The 16,270-nt window shown below is 36.9% G+C and overlaps 3 protein-coding genes across 4 annotated transcripts; 1 reads left to right on the top strand and 2 right to left on the bottom strand.

The window, feature by feature from the left end:
* Positions 1–1,461: 1,461 nt before the first annotated feature.
* Positions 1,462–3,672, bottom strand: LOC130571258 (structural maintenance of chromosomes protein 5-like). Of its 2 annotated transcripts, none has more exons than XM_057362120.1 (7): positions 3,589–3,672; positions 2,783–3,158; positions 2,445–2,495; positions 2,327–2,371; positions 2,184–2,248; positions 1,939–2,083; positions 1,462–1,776 (listed from the first exon to the last, which is right to left on the bottom strand). In XM_057362120.1, the coding sequence occupies exons 3-7, from the start codon at positions 2,451–2,453 to the stop codon at positions 1,495–1,497; spliced, it is 546 nt and encodes a 181-aa protein (XP_057218103.1). In that variant the 5' UTR covers positions 2,454–2,495; positions 2,783–3,158; positions 3,589–3,672; the 3' UTR covers positions 1,462–1,494. The 2 variants fall into 2 exon arrangements, with proteins under 2 accessions (XP_057218103.1, XP_057218112.1); XM_057362129.1 differs by lacking the exon at positions 3,589–3,672 and having other exon boundaries at positions 2,783–2,843; positions 3,048–3,286.
* Positions 3,673–4,133: 461 nt separating this feature from the next.
* On the top strand, positions 4,134–7,571 carry LOC130565413 (uncharacterized). The gene is made up of 11 exons (XM_057352090.1): positions 4,134–4,348; positions 4,770–4,956; positions 5,066–5,294; positions 5,470–5,653; positions 5,731–5,908; positions 6,019–6,095; positions 6,173–6,353; positions 6,446–6,694; positions 6,792–6,963; positions 7,039–7,187; positions 7,274–7,571. The coding sequence occupies exons 3-11, from the start codon at positions 5,107–5,109 to the stop codon at positions 7,450–7,452; spliced, it is 1,557 nt and encodes a 518-aa protein (XP_057208073.1). The 5' UTR covers positions 4,134–4,348; positions 4,770–4,956; positions 5,066–5,106; the 3' UTR covers positions 7,453–7,571.
* Positions 7,572–9,101: 1,530 nt separating this feature from the next.
* LOC130546326 (uncharacterized) lies at positions 9,102–16,005 on the bottom strand. The gene is made up of 10 exons (XM_057321528.1): positions 15,887–16,005; positions 12,913–14,288; positions 11,849–12,423; positions 11,622–11,692; positions 11,322–11,536; positions 10,937–11,178; positions 10,709–10,852; positions 10,365–10,521; positions 10,102–10,146; positions 9,102–9,921 (listed from the first exon to the last, which is right to left on the bottom strand). Exons 1-10 carry the CDS (start codon positions 15,889–15,891, stop codon positions 9,641–9,643), a joined length of 3,111 nt encoding a protein of 1,036 aa, XP_057177511.1. The 5' UTR covers positions 15,892–16,005; the 3' UTR covers positions 9,102–9,640.
* Between the last annotated feature and the right edge of the window lie 265 nt (positions 16,006–16,270).

The raw sequence follows: 16,270 nt of genomic DNA on the forward strand, positions 1-16,270 counted from the left end.
GTTCAAAATGAACGAATCGTTCAAGAACGACCCATCATAATCATAAACACTTGACGGCCAGACGGCACAACTGGCGGCATATTTTTGTAGGCTACTTGTGTTTTTCATTTAACAGTTCATGGCGGGTCTATTTTGATGTTTTAAAATGTAGCTTACGCTATGCATTACGATGTGTTTACGTGGTTGCCAATCCAAAATAATAAAGGAGTTGTTACATGAACATACACGATTTTGGTTACATGTGGAATAAAGTCTGAGTCTTGAGGTCTGTCACTGCAAACCTTCAGTTTCCTCCATACTCCCCTTTGCGATTCATTGCTGCATGGCATTAGGCCTACTAACTTGCTGTGTTTCGATCTGAGGTCAGTAGTATTGTCAAAGACGGTTTTTATTAAAAGCTGCTAATATTAGTTAACTTTAAATCGACTCATTTTGTATTAGTATGGGTCTATATATAGGCTAATATATCTATCTATATAATCTAAATGAGGAATAATCCCTTCAATGGTGTTTACAGAACACAATAAGGAACATAATATGCATTTCCGCCTAGACTATCTGCACTTACATGAAGAAAGAACTACAAACAAGTCTGGGGAAACGTTACAGAGTATTTCAACGCATAGTGTGCACACAGAAGTGACATGAGACCAGAGGTGGACAGTAGTGAAAGTCGCGGTACAAAGGTGCTCAAGCGTGGAACAGATCGTGCAGTGTCGTCGCTAAACAGAATTATCTACTACGTCATTATGCGCATGCGCGGACGGATCGTGCAGGCGTTGTGGCTACCCGATCCGTCCCGGAAACACGATTTGTTCCGCGCATGCGCGAAACTGACGTCACTTCCTGTCTGAAATAAATCGAAACACTTTACGGCAGTTTCGGGTATGTAAGCTATACCGTTACTGCTGTTGTTTTACACTCGGAGTTTAATATATATATTTTTTATTACATTTATTAATAAATGTATTTATTATATCTGTATAAGTTTCTTTTTTCTTATTTGTTTCTTACAATGCTTTGAGATATTTCCTGGCTTGTTAAATTGTTGCTGAATTATAATGCATGTTTGTTTTAAGGTGGTCATAAAAAATAACTACCCGATCCATTTCGGTTAAAATTTGGTTAATATGTGGCACAAATTAACTTCATTGAATTAAATAAATGGTCAAATTAAACTGAATTGTTTAAATTTGCTAGACACAATTTGGAAAATACAGATGTCATACAGATGTGTTTTCTTTCTATTCATTTTCTAAAGATAGGTTCTACATAACTGTTCTAGATATTTAACTGCATTTAAGAAACACACAGAATACAGTTATATATATATTCTTTCAATTTATTTATACATTTGTTCCATTCCTCACACACGCTCGCTCACTCACTCACTCACTCACGCACACTCTCCACCACACACACACACGCACACTCTCTCTCCGCTCTCTCTCTCACGCACACTCACTCACTCACACACGCGCACACACACTCACACTATTTCTCTTTGTAGAACATAGCATTGACCTTTAGGCCTTGGTCATCAACACAGTACGACAAAAATGTTTCCATGTCTTCTTGGTAATGAAATATAAACAAAAAGGCATCCTTCGCCTCAGAGAATTGACCCCCCAAGAGGTTCTTGATGGCATTTTGTTGATCACCCCTGTTCATCTGCAAAAAGGCAGGCTCTGTCACCTCCCCACGGAATAAGTGTCTGTGATTCTGTACCCAGTACCACGCTGTATTTAGGTCTCGGACAATGGTTGGCTGCTGCACCTATTGAAGTAAATGAAGTTTATGCTTCATTCTAATTGGTTGACTAATTAAATGGCCTATAGTCATTTATTCCTTACATAGTAAAATGGCACAACAGTTATACTATTTATTCAGCAATCATGCAAATGCTTCATGTATAACCACTACTGTATAATCATTAACCTTATCAATGTCCTTGTCATCCACAACTCTTCTGCTGGGTGACAGTTTGGTGGTGGTGAATTTCGACACCCTAAACACAGGCTCAACGATCCCCTGAAGGAGTTGGGATGCTTCTTCGGTCCAGTATGCAAACCTCTGTCCATGCCTTTGAAAATATATGTAAATGTATATGAACTCTATGTAATAGCTTTAGCTAACTTAATACAGCCAAGATACTGAAATTATATCTGTAGAATCTATCATACCCTTCTAGGCAAAATCTTTCCATGAGGTTAATGCACCACCACTGGCGAATCAATGGCACCTCCTCCTAAAACACACAAACACACAAAAAAAATGCACACATACCAGTAGTTCAATGACATACTTGTGTGAAAATCCAGCTTACCTCTGTGAATGTTAAGGGACATGATGTGCAGATGCTGAGAGCATACTGTGAAACACAAATAACACTGTAAGACTTTGGTTTTATTATCTAACAGCTTTGATAAATTAAACATTCTTACCATCAGCATGTAGACACCACAAGAATCCCCACTGGACTGTTGAGGAAAAAACTGGAAAAGGAAAAGTGCATCCACAGTTAGTTTAAAAAACAACTGCAATTTTTAGGTAAGGGATGATGTACAGGCAGCAGGTTGTTATCGCAGAATAAAGCCTGACAGTGTGATAAAGACTGGGTTACCATGTGTTATTAGTTTTGTGTGCTTGTTATCTGGGAATATCAAACCTTGGAATGTTGCAACTGGCCAATCAGAATCAAGTATTCCAGAGCACAGTCGAATAAACATGTTTAGTTATATACATACATTTGCTTGACACAATTCCATCATTTAAAACATACCTCAAGGTCTCTTCCTGTTTTTTCAGTCCAGGATCCTGGGTCAATGAAGCTTGCAATGTGTCTGGGATTCCAAAGAGAACACAAAATTACATAACGTGCAATTAAATTATCAGGTGTGCAGCCTGAGAACTAGGCTCTTTGATGAACTTGAAGCCTGTGAACGAGGCTCTATACAAACTTGAAGCCTGAGAACGAGGCTCCTTTTGGAAACTGTAACCAAATAACATGCCTGGAACAAGGCCAGTAAATTATCTTAAGTCTAAACCTAAATATGGTTCTGTAAGTCTTATCTCCAAAACCATCAGGTTGTCTTCCTCGGACAGGACAACTAGCCGCATGTACTGTTTAATTGGGCCGGTGTAGAAGAGTCTGTCGCCTGTTTGAAGAAGAAAAAAAGCATGAAAAAGTTGCAGTTAAAAGAAATATCATATTATCTGATATCTGACTAAAATTAAACTCCATAAAGGTCAATAAAAACATCACATAAATTTAACCAATTTTATATATAAATTGATTTTATAATTAATATATAAAATAATGCACAAATCACACTACAAAGAAAGAAATTTGTAATGGTTTTAATGGTAAAAGCTAATGGTTCATACTATAGTAGTATTTTAATGTAAACCATTAGCATCTCTGTGAAGGGTTCTATCGTTTTCTTATTCTATACGGGAATTTAACAAGTACAGTTAATGTAGCTCGATATTTTAAACATAACTTTGTAAATTAAGCACATGACCCAGGTTGTAACAGACTGTCAGTTCTCCTTTTAATTATAAAATCGCTTAACGCAATTTAATTACCTTTGATGATCAAATTCGAAGACGCCCGGAACAGGTGTAATGCCGAGAAATGCACCCCTGCCAGATTCCGAGCTGGTCCCAGGTCGAGAAGACTGTCGTAAAACGTCGCGATACCAGGAAGTGACGTCAGTTTCGCGCATGCGCGGAACAAATCGTTTGTTCCGTGTGGTGCGAGGATGGTACGACAAGATCTTTAAAGAGTACATTCCTCGAGATCATAAAAAATACATTTCATGAAGTGTTTAATTTTGCCGTGTTTGAATGTAAGCAATCTGCCAAGTTGTAAATCCGAAGGTGAACGAATAACAAAGTTATTAGCTTATAAAAAAGGTAATCGACTCTGAATCACGCGAACAAGCCATGACCTGTCCGAATCTTTAACCACAATGTACCTACGTCACTAGAAAAATCCCCGCCTACTGACTGCGAAAACTTAACTCTCTCCTCCCCAAACACTGTACTAGCTCGTTCGTGACGTGTGCATCATGTCTAAGAGAAGCTGTGTTCTATGTAGTGAAACAAGTCAGTCTTATTTTCACTACCAAAGGAAGAACTTCTGAGGAAAAAATGGTTACTATTTATTTTTCAAACGACACCAAAGGAGTATAAACCGAACGTTTTACTTTGCGCGCGTCATTTTACCGAAGATTGCTTCATCAATCTTGGCGCCTTTACTGCAGGATACATTAAACGTCTTTCCTTAAAAGATGTTGCAATACCAACTTTATTTGGACCTGTAAGCTCCACCGAATCACAACCTGTAAGTGTGACTCTTTATTTTTGTCTTTACTTAAAATTAAATTTGTGTGACGTTATCTCATGTCTGTGTTTAGCTAACGTTACCGTTATTTTTGGGGTTGTTACTGTTTGTTTACCTAACGTTAGCTATAAACTCGTTGCGCTAATGTAAGTGTTCAACCATATTAACTCACAAAGTCTTTATTTCAAGAACTGCGTGGTGTACTATAGTTATAATAACGTCTGAAGATACGAACACTGTATGCCATGATAACTAACTGTTACAAGAGAAGTGTCTAAAACAGTCCTTTTTCTTACTGGCATCTGTATAAGGATTAAAGAATTTTCCAATCACTTTTAATGTTTATGAAGTAGATATATTGTTCTCTAAAATAATTTGAATTTGCAGTAATTTTGAATAAATTACTTAATTCTTCTTTTAGAGTACATCACAGCAGACCATTGTGTCACCACAAGTTTCAAGTCTATGCAAAACAGCTGAAGTGGGTTGTCAGACTGACTCACCACAAAAAGTCTTGGCGGTAACTCAAACAGATGAATTGTCAAAAACATCAGTCGGCACACAATTGTCCATCGGTACACTAAAACAAACACACACTCGGAGCAAAGGTACAGTGCAAACCCTATATATGTTGTAGTCATTGTCTTCACAGTATGTCATGTTGTATTCTTTTGTTGTACAATAATACATAACAAAATCGCATGTTTATGGTTTCAGCCTCACAGGCAACAGCTTCTTGTGTGAGTGCTTCATATGACATGCCATTTTCATCAACACCTGTAAAAGCGACTGATTACAGAACACACAAAAGACCTCGACTGATGTTGGAAGAGGAAGAAGAGGAGGAGGAACAGGATGAAGAATCATACACGCAATTTCAGATAGACCCTCATGACTCAACTTTTAACCCAGTAGAATCTACTGTTACAGAAGAATCTGAACTGTCGTAAGTAATTCTTATGTACTATCTCAATGAATGTATGTACTATCAGTAAAAACAGGTGAAATAATTTTATTTTTTTTCTTAGGTCTGCGGCTCAAAGTTCCATATATTGTGGCACAAAATATATTGTTTTTGAGTGTTGTCTCCGTGAGCTGTTTGACACGTGTCCAATTTGCAGAGGGAAATCGGATGTACAGCAACAGCGTATGGGCACATATGTGGCATTCTCTCAGCTTTGCCACAAGTGTACTTACAATCGGAAATGGCAGAGCCAGCCTTTGGTCGGAAGTACACCCATCGGAAATCTCCTGTTATCCGCTGCTATTTATTTTACAGGAGGATCATTCTTCCATTTTCAAAAAGTATGTATATAACAAATTGTAAATCTAAACATAGTTGTGAATCATTGATATTTAAGTATATTTTTATGTATTCTTAGATTTGCAGGACCATGGAGTTACAAGTTTTACACTATAGTACATTCCGGAGACATTGCAGAAACTTCTTGGAGCCAGCAGTTGTGCACAAATGGAAAAGTGAACAGCAAAACATTTTACAAAAATTACAACAGGGGGGAACAATTGCTGTAGCTGGAGATATGCGTGCAGACTCGCCAGGTAAGACATAAGTTTATTATAGTTTAGTTACAAGTTATTATGTCAAATGATTATGCCTACACAGCCTTCAATTTGAAACATAATGTGCTCATCTATGTTGTGTATTTTAGGCCACTCAGCAAAATATGGAAGCTACTCTATCATGCACATGGAAAGCAATACTATTTTGGACCTTCAGCTTGTTCAGGTGTGTACCCTATTTAAAAATTGAAAACATGACACATGACACTTAATGTAAATACTTTTATTTTGTTTATTATGTAGAGCAATGAAGTTGGAGGAAGATCTCATATGGAGAAAGAAGGGCTAAAGAGATGTTTGGATCTGCTAGAGAATAAAGGTTTATCAGTGGACTACATAGTCACTGACCGGCACCCACAGATCCAGAAATATCTGAGAGACCGCAGCATTACTCAATTTTACGACGTGTGGCACTTTGAAAAAGGTAAATATTCGTCCTTTTAAAGAAATATTATTTATTTGTAATTATGCCACCCTTCGAACATTGTCACTACTCGTGTATTTTGTGTAAATCAGGTTTGTCAAAGAAGTTGAACACACTGTCCAAAAACAAGGATTGTGAGTTGTTGAAGAAGTGGCTGCACAGCATCCGGAACCATGTTTACTGGTGTGCAACGTCTTCTACGTCAGGACCAGAGAAGGTTGCCAAATGGACGTCAATTCTCAATCACATACAGAATGTTCACATACATGACAATTCCATCTTTCCGAGGTGTGAACATCCTGTACGTGTTTCCAAGGCCCCCAAGAAATGGTTTAAACCAGGTATTTAAAAGTTGGATTTCTTTTATTTGACGTAATAATGTAATAGTGATTATACAAAACATAGTTTTTTCTGTAATACCATTCTCTGACAATTTAGCATCAGCAGCTCTCCGCAAGGTTGAAAAAGTCCTTTCCAACAAGAGGGTTCTCAAGGACATGGAAAAGCTAAGCCACCATTTCCAAACATCATCCCTGGAGGCTTTCCATAGCTTGATTCTCCGATTTACACCCAAAAATGTGTCTTTTCCTTTCATGGGAATGTTGTGCAGGTACTACAGTTATTTACAAAGAATAGTAATTATTATGTGTGTGTATATAATTAAATGAATGCTTTGTCCTTTCAGGCAGTACCTTGCTGTGCTACATTACAATGAAAATGCGAACCGAACACAAGCCACAACATTGGCAGGACAGCCAATGTACAGACTTGAGCTGCCAAAATCCCAAAAAGGAGAATTCATAGTACGGCCAATTAAAACTGAACCAACACACCGTAAGTGATAAAACATATATTATTATTGAAAAGTAATGTTTTACATAATATTTACATAAAAATTTACATCTATACATTTTTTAAAGATTATGTCAAAGAACTACTGAATCTTGTCTTTGAAGAGGTGATAATCGACCCCACTCCATTTGGTGAGGAACTGAAAACCATTCCTGTTCCCCCTGAACTTTGTGCAGAATTTGAGAGACCATCAAAGGAGGACCAGCTCACAAAGCTCCGATACGCCAGATGGCGGAATTGCCTATAATTCAAAAACACAATATTTAATATTTGTGAATATGTGTGTACATAAATGTATTTTCTATACATATGAATAAGTACTTTTCATTTATAGTTTTAATATAAGTTTTGCAATAAATAATTAAAGTGACTAAATTTTGTATCATGTACTCCTTAATTTATTCAATAATACATACTTATTGCTATTTCTGTGCCTTATGGGGCCGTAGTCGCTTCTGTAGATGTTGTAGATGTTCTGCAGTGTATATGGGTTAAGGCAGTTGGCCTCAAAGCCTGGATGATCTATCATGCATGTTGGTGGGACTTCAGTTTGCCCTATGCCTCTTACAACCTGAATAATAACTTAATTCAATTACTACACAGAAAACACGTTGCAGAATAGATTTTTTTTAGTTAATGCAACAAACAATAGAAAATCATTTTCATAAACAACACATACATTTATTTGTAGATTACTATATTACAATTAACGTTAGTGTGTGCTAGCATAACACCGCATAACACACTGTAATAATCATTAAAAGACAATGTATTTACAACCACTTGCCACTGAAAAACATCCTCCTCCAGTCGTGCTCGCACTATATTTTCATTTTGATTAGCATCTTCGGATGATTCGTCAGACTCGGGCTCGAACTGGTAAGGTAAAATCGACGCCATCTCTCTCTATACACCGTTAATATCCAACCACCTGCAAACCGTAATACAGTAGTAATGATAGGCGGTTCATTTGCGACACATGCTGAACGCGTTTGACCAATCACAGCAGACTAGACCATTTGACCAATCACAGCAGACTAGACCATCTGACCAATCACAGCAGACTACACTATCTGACCAATCAGATCAGACTACGCTGGCGGAAAGGCGGAGATTACACAGATGAATCGCGGAACGAATCATTAGAGAGTCAGTCAAGAAGTAAGGTAATAAAAACTGCTTATTATTACGAAATAATAGTATTTTTACATCATGTATGTACATAAACTTGTTGTCGGACACTCCATAAACCAAAATAAGCCCTTAAAAATATTGAGGAATGTACTCTTTAACGTTATACACCAGACCCTAATTAATTTGACAAAATACCCACAAGTTCAAATCTACCAATTAAAATGAGTGGAATCACATGGCCACTGAGGCACACGTGATTCACTCTGCTACACATACAGTAGTTTAAATGACTCTTTCTTCTGTGGAACACAAAATATATTTTGAGACATGTCTCAGTGGTTGTTCGGGTACGAACATTCTTCAAAATATCTTCTCTTGTGTTTTGCAGAAGAAAGTCATACAGGTTTGGAAGGACATGAAGGTGAGTAAATGATGAAAGAATGTTCATCTTTGGGTGAACGGTCCCTTAAAAGCAACCCCATCTAGCGTTGGATCCATGCAGAAATGTTTAATCCCATTTTGCCCACAAAGAAGCTGATGGACACTAGATATACCGTAAGACTTTATTCTGCTGATAGAGCTGATAGATTATACTATCTTGTTCTTGATCTAAAACGATACCATAGATTTACCCCTTCCTTTTCATATGCCAAATGATTATCTCTTCTTATGTCAATACGCCAAATGAAAGATCAGACTTAGCTGCAGACTTAGATGTTTACTATTATAGATAAAATTGGAGAACAATAGGCAGGAGGCAAAGTGATGATATAATAAATTAGTTTATTCAGGAAGAAATTCATAGTTGTGTATAGATGCTCATTCTAACTCCGTCTAGAACTCGGTAAAGCTCCCCATCATTTGAAAAGTAACTCAAGAAAGTTCAAAATTTTTACATTTGACATTTATGCATTTGGCAGATAATTCAACCAAACTGACTTACAGTGTGCTATTTTAAATCGCTGCTCATAATTTATGTTCAGTACATGCATCAACCGACCAAACAGACTAATACAAACAGAGAAACGTTGCAGTGCTGTTACATTAATAAATCTAAGGACTGAAATGTTAAATGGTCAGTCAAAAAAGAAAACCAGAAACGTACTTGACAATTAGTGACAAAATAATGTCATTAACATATTACAAAATAAATATACAAATACAGCATTTATATACAATTTAGAAAATGTTTGTATTTGTATGTTGTGTGACACTGTAAAACAGTACATTTCATTCCCTGTTATATATTGTCAATATTTCAGGTTTATCAGTTTCCCTTTCATTAGAGAATGTTAGTCGTCTTAACTGGAGTTGCCTGTTGATTTATTAGACATCAGCTCTGCCATAAGCTGTGGTTCATTTTGCTTCAGCAATTTGAAAAAATCCTGTTTCCAAGCAGGCATTTTGTCTAGATAATAATAGATGGCCCTAGTTTTTTCCTGAGGTATTGTCATTGCTCTGATTTTATCTAGATATTCTGAGTAAATAACATCAGCAAAGCCATCCATAATGGCATCAATATTTACAACGCGTTGAATGATCTCACATCTGTTGTTTTTCAGAAAGGATAAACAAGAAGGACCTGTAGACGACAACAATTGCACAGTTAGTATATTTATGTCTGTGAGATGGAGAAAATATTGAGAGAACAATGTCATGTAAATTTGAGGTACCTCAGGAGCCCTAGTAAATAAACTCTAGAAACCTAGAAAAAACAGTTTTATTCAAACTGATTCAAAAGATAAGTAATGTATTTGCTTACACTGCTCATCTGTTGAAGAACTGAACAATTTGTTTGTTACGTGTTCTGTAAGACAAAAAGATGATTAATGTCATTAACATCTTGTTAAGCATTATTACAGCAATCGCTGAAGTAAGTCACAGCGAATTTTACAGATTTGTTTGATTGAATTGATCAGTCAAGCCTAATTTACATGTTCATGTAAGCCAACGTAAGGGCCTTTTTTTATCATTTTCAGATGAACATGAAGAAATGTATTACTTTAATAAGGCATTAAGGCATACCTTTGAGGGGTATTTCACAGTCCCACACAACTTTTTCTGGCTTTGGATTTCCTTTTTTGAGGGATAACCTCACATTCATCACATCATCTGGCAGGAATATTTCAAACGTTGGAAAGTAATGACTTCTCTCTTTAAAGGTGTAGCAGAATTTTCGTGTCTTAAAAAAAGATAATGTTATAATTTTATAATCCTGTATGTTTAAAAGTAATTGAAAATAAATCAAAAGAGGCATTATAATAAAGGCATTATGTAATATTCTGAGTAGAGAAAAAACTGAACTATTTGTCAGACTGATTGAACAAATAAGTATTGTATATATTCTGTATATTCTTAAACACACTGACCTTTGGCTGTATCCTTATTACTGGCGTCACTGATGCTCCATGTTCCTCTACAGCAACACAGGACATGCTATATGTGGAGTTATATATAAGAGTGCATTCACAAATTGTTTGGATTAATTCATAATTCTTATGACAAGCAGCCACCTAGAAGCAACCATAAAAGTGTGTGTAAAAATTAGACAAAATACTGCAGCTTATTCTTCAGTAACCGAAGTCTTGTCGTCTTACTTCTTTGGGATTCAGTTTGTAAGGTTGTAGAAACACATGCAATGCGTGTGCCGGTTGAAAGTAGAATAGCATCACCTGTCCAGAGATCTTTTCCTTAAACCAGTTAATTATCTTGACAAGCCTGAATTTTGATGTTCCAAGGATGTTCACAGTGACATGTGTGCTTGTGAAATTTTGAGGTTTCAGAATCTCAACAAAGTCACCAGAATAATGTACAACTGACATTGAATGGATCCCATCCTCTGTGGAGAAAAAAGTCACTTTGTGTGTTTTCTGGTTATTGGAGCCATGACCATGCATGGCTTCAATAGTGTCATGCTCTACTAGTTGGATTAAAGGAATGTAAAATCAGTATTACTGTATATGATTTTGATCATCAACTCACCAATGGAGGTCTCACAGTGAGGCAGTTTCAGTTGACAGAGCTCACCCTGAACACATCTGATGTCATACAGAGGACTTGCTGGGTAACAGTTGGCAGGAATTGGACTGCTGTTTTCCTGAAGAACTGTACTGTACAGCACCTCTCCTGCCCCTTTCACGTTGAAACCAAGATGTGTTAACTTACAGTGGAACCAACCTGCATGGCTGCATGATACCCTGTTGGGTTTCAATTAAAAAGTCAGATAGAAACCGACATTTATAAAATATCTTAATAGCCACCATCAGTTTCTTGACACTATACCTGTAAACAGTTTGCCCTTCCTGGTCAATTATCTCAGGAGTGACCAAATCATCATCTTTTATTTCCATCCCCTGGAAGAAAGAATATATTTTAAAACAATTGTTTCTTAGATATACCTGATTTTTGATGTCTGATGTCTCTAAAAAAATAATTAACCATAAGACCAATATTATCTACAGCATAAATGAATCATCATAAAACTGACTTACCACTAAGGTTTATGAGAGAGACTGAGCATCTCCATCTGCCATTTCTGGTAATAGTAGATGCATTGAATTGTTGCACCGAATCATCTCCTGAATCATCTTTGAAAGCTCTCCCATCTCTACAATATTTGACGCACCGCCAGAGATGTAGTACCTCCTTCCACATTTTTCAAGAAGCCACTGTAAAACTATTTTTTGTGTTCCGTGGTATTTATCTATACTGCTGTCTCCCTCTGTAAATACCACAATGACATGACTCCAGAATTTCTCGCCAAGAAGCTCTAAATACTCAAGAATCTCTTTAGTCTTGTCTGTGAATTCCCCATGATCTAGCGGAATGGCAAGTATAACCGCATGAGGTCCAGAATTAAGCGCCTGCTGTTCCCATCGAAGAATTCTCTTGATATTGCTGATGTCAATCTCAAAGAGGTTCACAATTTTCTTGTCCATTGTGCCTTTAACAATTTTTAGCCCACCACTACCAAGTCCTTCTTCATAAGTACCTCGGTCAAATATCAGCCTTGGAACAGATTTTTTGTCAGCTTCTTTTAAACTCATGAGCCAAATCCTCATCTCTGTGAGCAAAGAGCTTTCACCTGTAGAAAAACAATGTTACTTACAAGAATGCAGCTTATACCTGTATTTGCACCAAGATTTTTTGATTTGTAAAAAACAATGCTAAAGAGGTTAAACAGTACATTCATAATAGTAGAATTCATTTTGCTAAACCATTTTGGTTTGAACCTTGAGCAGTTTGAGCAGAATTTGTTAGCAACTTTAATCTTAACAGCAATAAACAAAAAATTTCTGCTGGAAGTGCCATGTCATAAACTTCATTATGCCCTTCAAAGTTTTCACTTTAAGTGATCGGTGAATGTTTCTGCCTGTTTGTCCACCATTTGGTATAATCGTTTTTGTTGTGGTCCTGTCTTGTCTCCACCTAGGTCTTGTTGCTGTCATGTTTTCTGTGATCTATTGTGATCTATATATCATCTTATTTTATATCCATATTTTGGCATAAAGGCTTTTGGGGTTTACCCTTATTTAGTGACAAACTGACGCAGGTATAACTCAGTTGTATTTACCTTCAGCAAGCCCTTTTGTCAGAGCTCTCTTGTAGAGCTCAGCAGCTTGTAGTTTTTCACCTTTCACTTCATGAATGAATCCATGTATTCCACATGCCTTACTGTCATGTGGGTTTTTCAGCTTTTTAATACGATCATCACAAATCTGTCTCAGATTTGTCTCACACATCTTGCCCTCTAATGATTTGGGCTGCAGTCTCAGACCCTGCATGAAGTTATAAATGGCTTTTTCTTCTGATTTTTGGTAGCGCTGGTATTGGCCATATAAACAATAAACCATCTGCTGATGCTCATTTTTAATATTTGCCATTTTAAAAGCTTCTTCAAAAAATCTATCAGCTTTTGAATTAATACCTTGCCGTCCATAATGCAGAGCCAAATCAGCCATAGCAACAATAAAAAATGGCTTCAATGCAATTGCCTTTTCCAAATGATAGATACACCTATAAAGATATTCATTACACTCTGGATTTTTCTTTCTCAGAATTTGATTTTTCTTTGTATAACACCTAGCTAATTGATGGTGTAAGAAGGCTGAGTTGGGGGTATCCTGCAGTGCTTTTTCTAGTAAACAAATGGCTTCATCCAAGGGTCCCAACTGTCGAAAGAACTGTGCAGCATATCTTATGACATGAGTGTTTTCAGAAGACTTCAACAGGGCACAAATCACCATGTTCACAGCAGTATGATATGCTTTCTCATCATCCTTGGTGTGCATCATTCTCAGAGCCAGCAGCACAAGTAGAACAGCATCATCTGGATCAAGCTTTATAGCTCTTTGGAGTTGTTTCATTGTAGGCGAGTCCTGGGGTTCAGGGGGCCTAGTTGTGCGATACAATGCAATAGCATAACCTGTGTTTAAATCACTATCATCTGGGTTTACTTCAAGGGCTTGTCTGAAGCATTCTTTCGCACCATTATAGTATTTCCTGGAGAATTTGAGAAAAGCCCAACCTTTTTCTCTGAGCACTTCTAGAGGGACGGTGTTAATCAATCCTTCAGAAAATGTTCCATGGATCCTCTCTAACAATCTCAAATAGTCCTCACATATAGAGAATTCCTTCATATAATAGTGTAACCAAGCAAGGTCTCCATATGTAACAATAAGAACTTCATCACTTTTTTCTTTGTAGTATTCTTTTGCAAGCTGCACAGATTTCTGTAGATAATTGAGGGCTTTCTGTTGATTGCCAAGAAGATAATAAACAAATCCCAAGCTGCTGTAAGCCCGTGTTACTCTGGCCTTGCCGGATTCCAACTCAATTTGTTCATCCAGACGAATCAGTAAATCAGACACAGCAAAGTCTTCTTCTCTTAGAGACCATGTAAAATGGCACTCCTGTTGGAGCAGTCTGGTTTTTAAGATATCTTCATAACTGAAATATAAAAAGGAAATGCTAAAACAAACGAAAAAGTATTTTTTACATACAAAAAATTTGATTAATCTGCTTATACATTCAACAAAAAAAAAAACATTTAATTAAATGCATAGTAAGCCTATCCACAGAAGAACGGTGGAAATGGTGGAATTAAGCTTTCAAAGAGATACAAGCTGAACTACAAGGTCAAGGTACGTCATTGTCTGACCGCACTTGCCACCGTTTTAGTACAACAGCGTGTTGAAAAAAAATCAGCATTATGCTGGTTAGCTATGTTTTGAAGCATGGTAGCTGGTTTGAGTTGGTTTAAGCTGCTCATGTGCTGGTCCTAAGCTGGTCCTAAGCAACTAGCTCAGGACCAGCTTGAACCAGCTCAAACCAGCTAACATGCTTTAAAACATATGCTGTTTATTTTTCAACAGGTAATGGAATCAATTGGGAAGAAGACCCAGGAGAACTGCTGGAAGAAAAACATGAAAATGAGAGAATTTGCTACAATGCGTTTTGAAAAGCCAGACCAAACTGGATGACACAAAGCAACACAAAGCCTTTAGGCCAAAGTCCGTTTACGGAAATTGTGGCACTCGGCAGCGATGTTTACAAAACAGCTATTATGTCATAGCAACACAACAGGCAGATATTTTTTAAGTCTCTGGCAAAAATCAGAATTAAATATCAGATTTCTGATCAATAATTAAACCTGACATGAACTGTACCATAACTTTTGTTTGCTAAGATTAAATTGTTGAGCGGCCATATTGAGCATTGCATCCCTCCCCACTGATTGTAATGGCAGTGGCGCAACTTGTTAATATATCATATTTTTGTTTGGCATACCATACAAGCTGTGGCTGGTTGCTGCTGGCTTAGGGTCCTCTGAATCTGTGCCAGACACAATGGAATGCTAAGACTATCAAAGCATTCTGATCCTAAACTGCCTGGTGTCAGAAAGCTGTGTCTCAGTCACCGGTCATGGGTACTCCAACAGGAGAATGACTCAAAACAACTCAACTCAACTTTATTTATATAGCGCTTTTTACAATTTTCATTGTTACAAAGCAGCTGCATATGAGACATATTGACTATAAGCAAAACAATTAAAGTTGTACCTGTAAAAACAAGAAAAAGGTGAAAACACAGAAGACAGACATGCCCACATACAAAACACTCCACACACACAATATGCACAAGTACTGACACACACACACGGACGCGCACACACACACGGACGCGCACACACACACACGCACAGACAAACACACACATGCACAGACAAGCACGCACGCGCACACACACAATGAACAAATAAATTGACGTTCACATTCAAATCATGAAATGTGAAAATGAAACTGTTTAAGTGTTTCTGAGAAAATGAAGACATGAACTCGAACTCGGTTAGATTTATGCTAACTTGTATAACCCTTTCACAATAAGTACAAACATAAACAAATATATATATATATATATGTGTGTGTGTAGATAATAAAGAAACCAATTTTAGCACTAGTTAAAATTATCCTTGTAGACAGTTTTATAGTGTATAAAATTCTTAAAACATTTAATAAATATGAACACATATATACAAACAAACCCACCTCATTATGATCCTTTATTTATTATGCAGAACGCAGAATGGAAACGCAAGCTAGAGCATGTTACGATCAGGTGAGAAAATCAGCTTTTACTTCGAGCTTCCAGGTAGAGAACAACAACGTCACTTCCTCTCTGTATAAACAGTATCATCTCAGTTTCTGCAGGTACTGTTAAACTAGTTATGCAGGATAAACAGACACCCCACATCAGCAAAAATGTGTAATGAATTGAATTTATGAAACTTGATTTGATCAATATTTTTAGGTAATCAAATGACAATGTAACAGATAATTTACAAAAAAAACTGTTGCATTTTCATTTTTGGTCAAATAAGGTGCTGCATAACAAAACTACAGTGTAAATTAAAACATGGATGTACAACTCTT

The sequence above is a fragment of the Triplophysa rosa genome, linkage group LG2 (genome assembly GCF_024868665.1).
Source record: "Triplophysa rosa linkage group LG2, Trosa_1v2, whole genome shotgun sequence".
Taxonomy (NCBI): Eukaryota; Metazoa; Chordata; class Actinopteri; order Cypriniformes; family Nemacheilidae; genus Triplophysa; species Triplophysa rosa.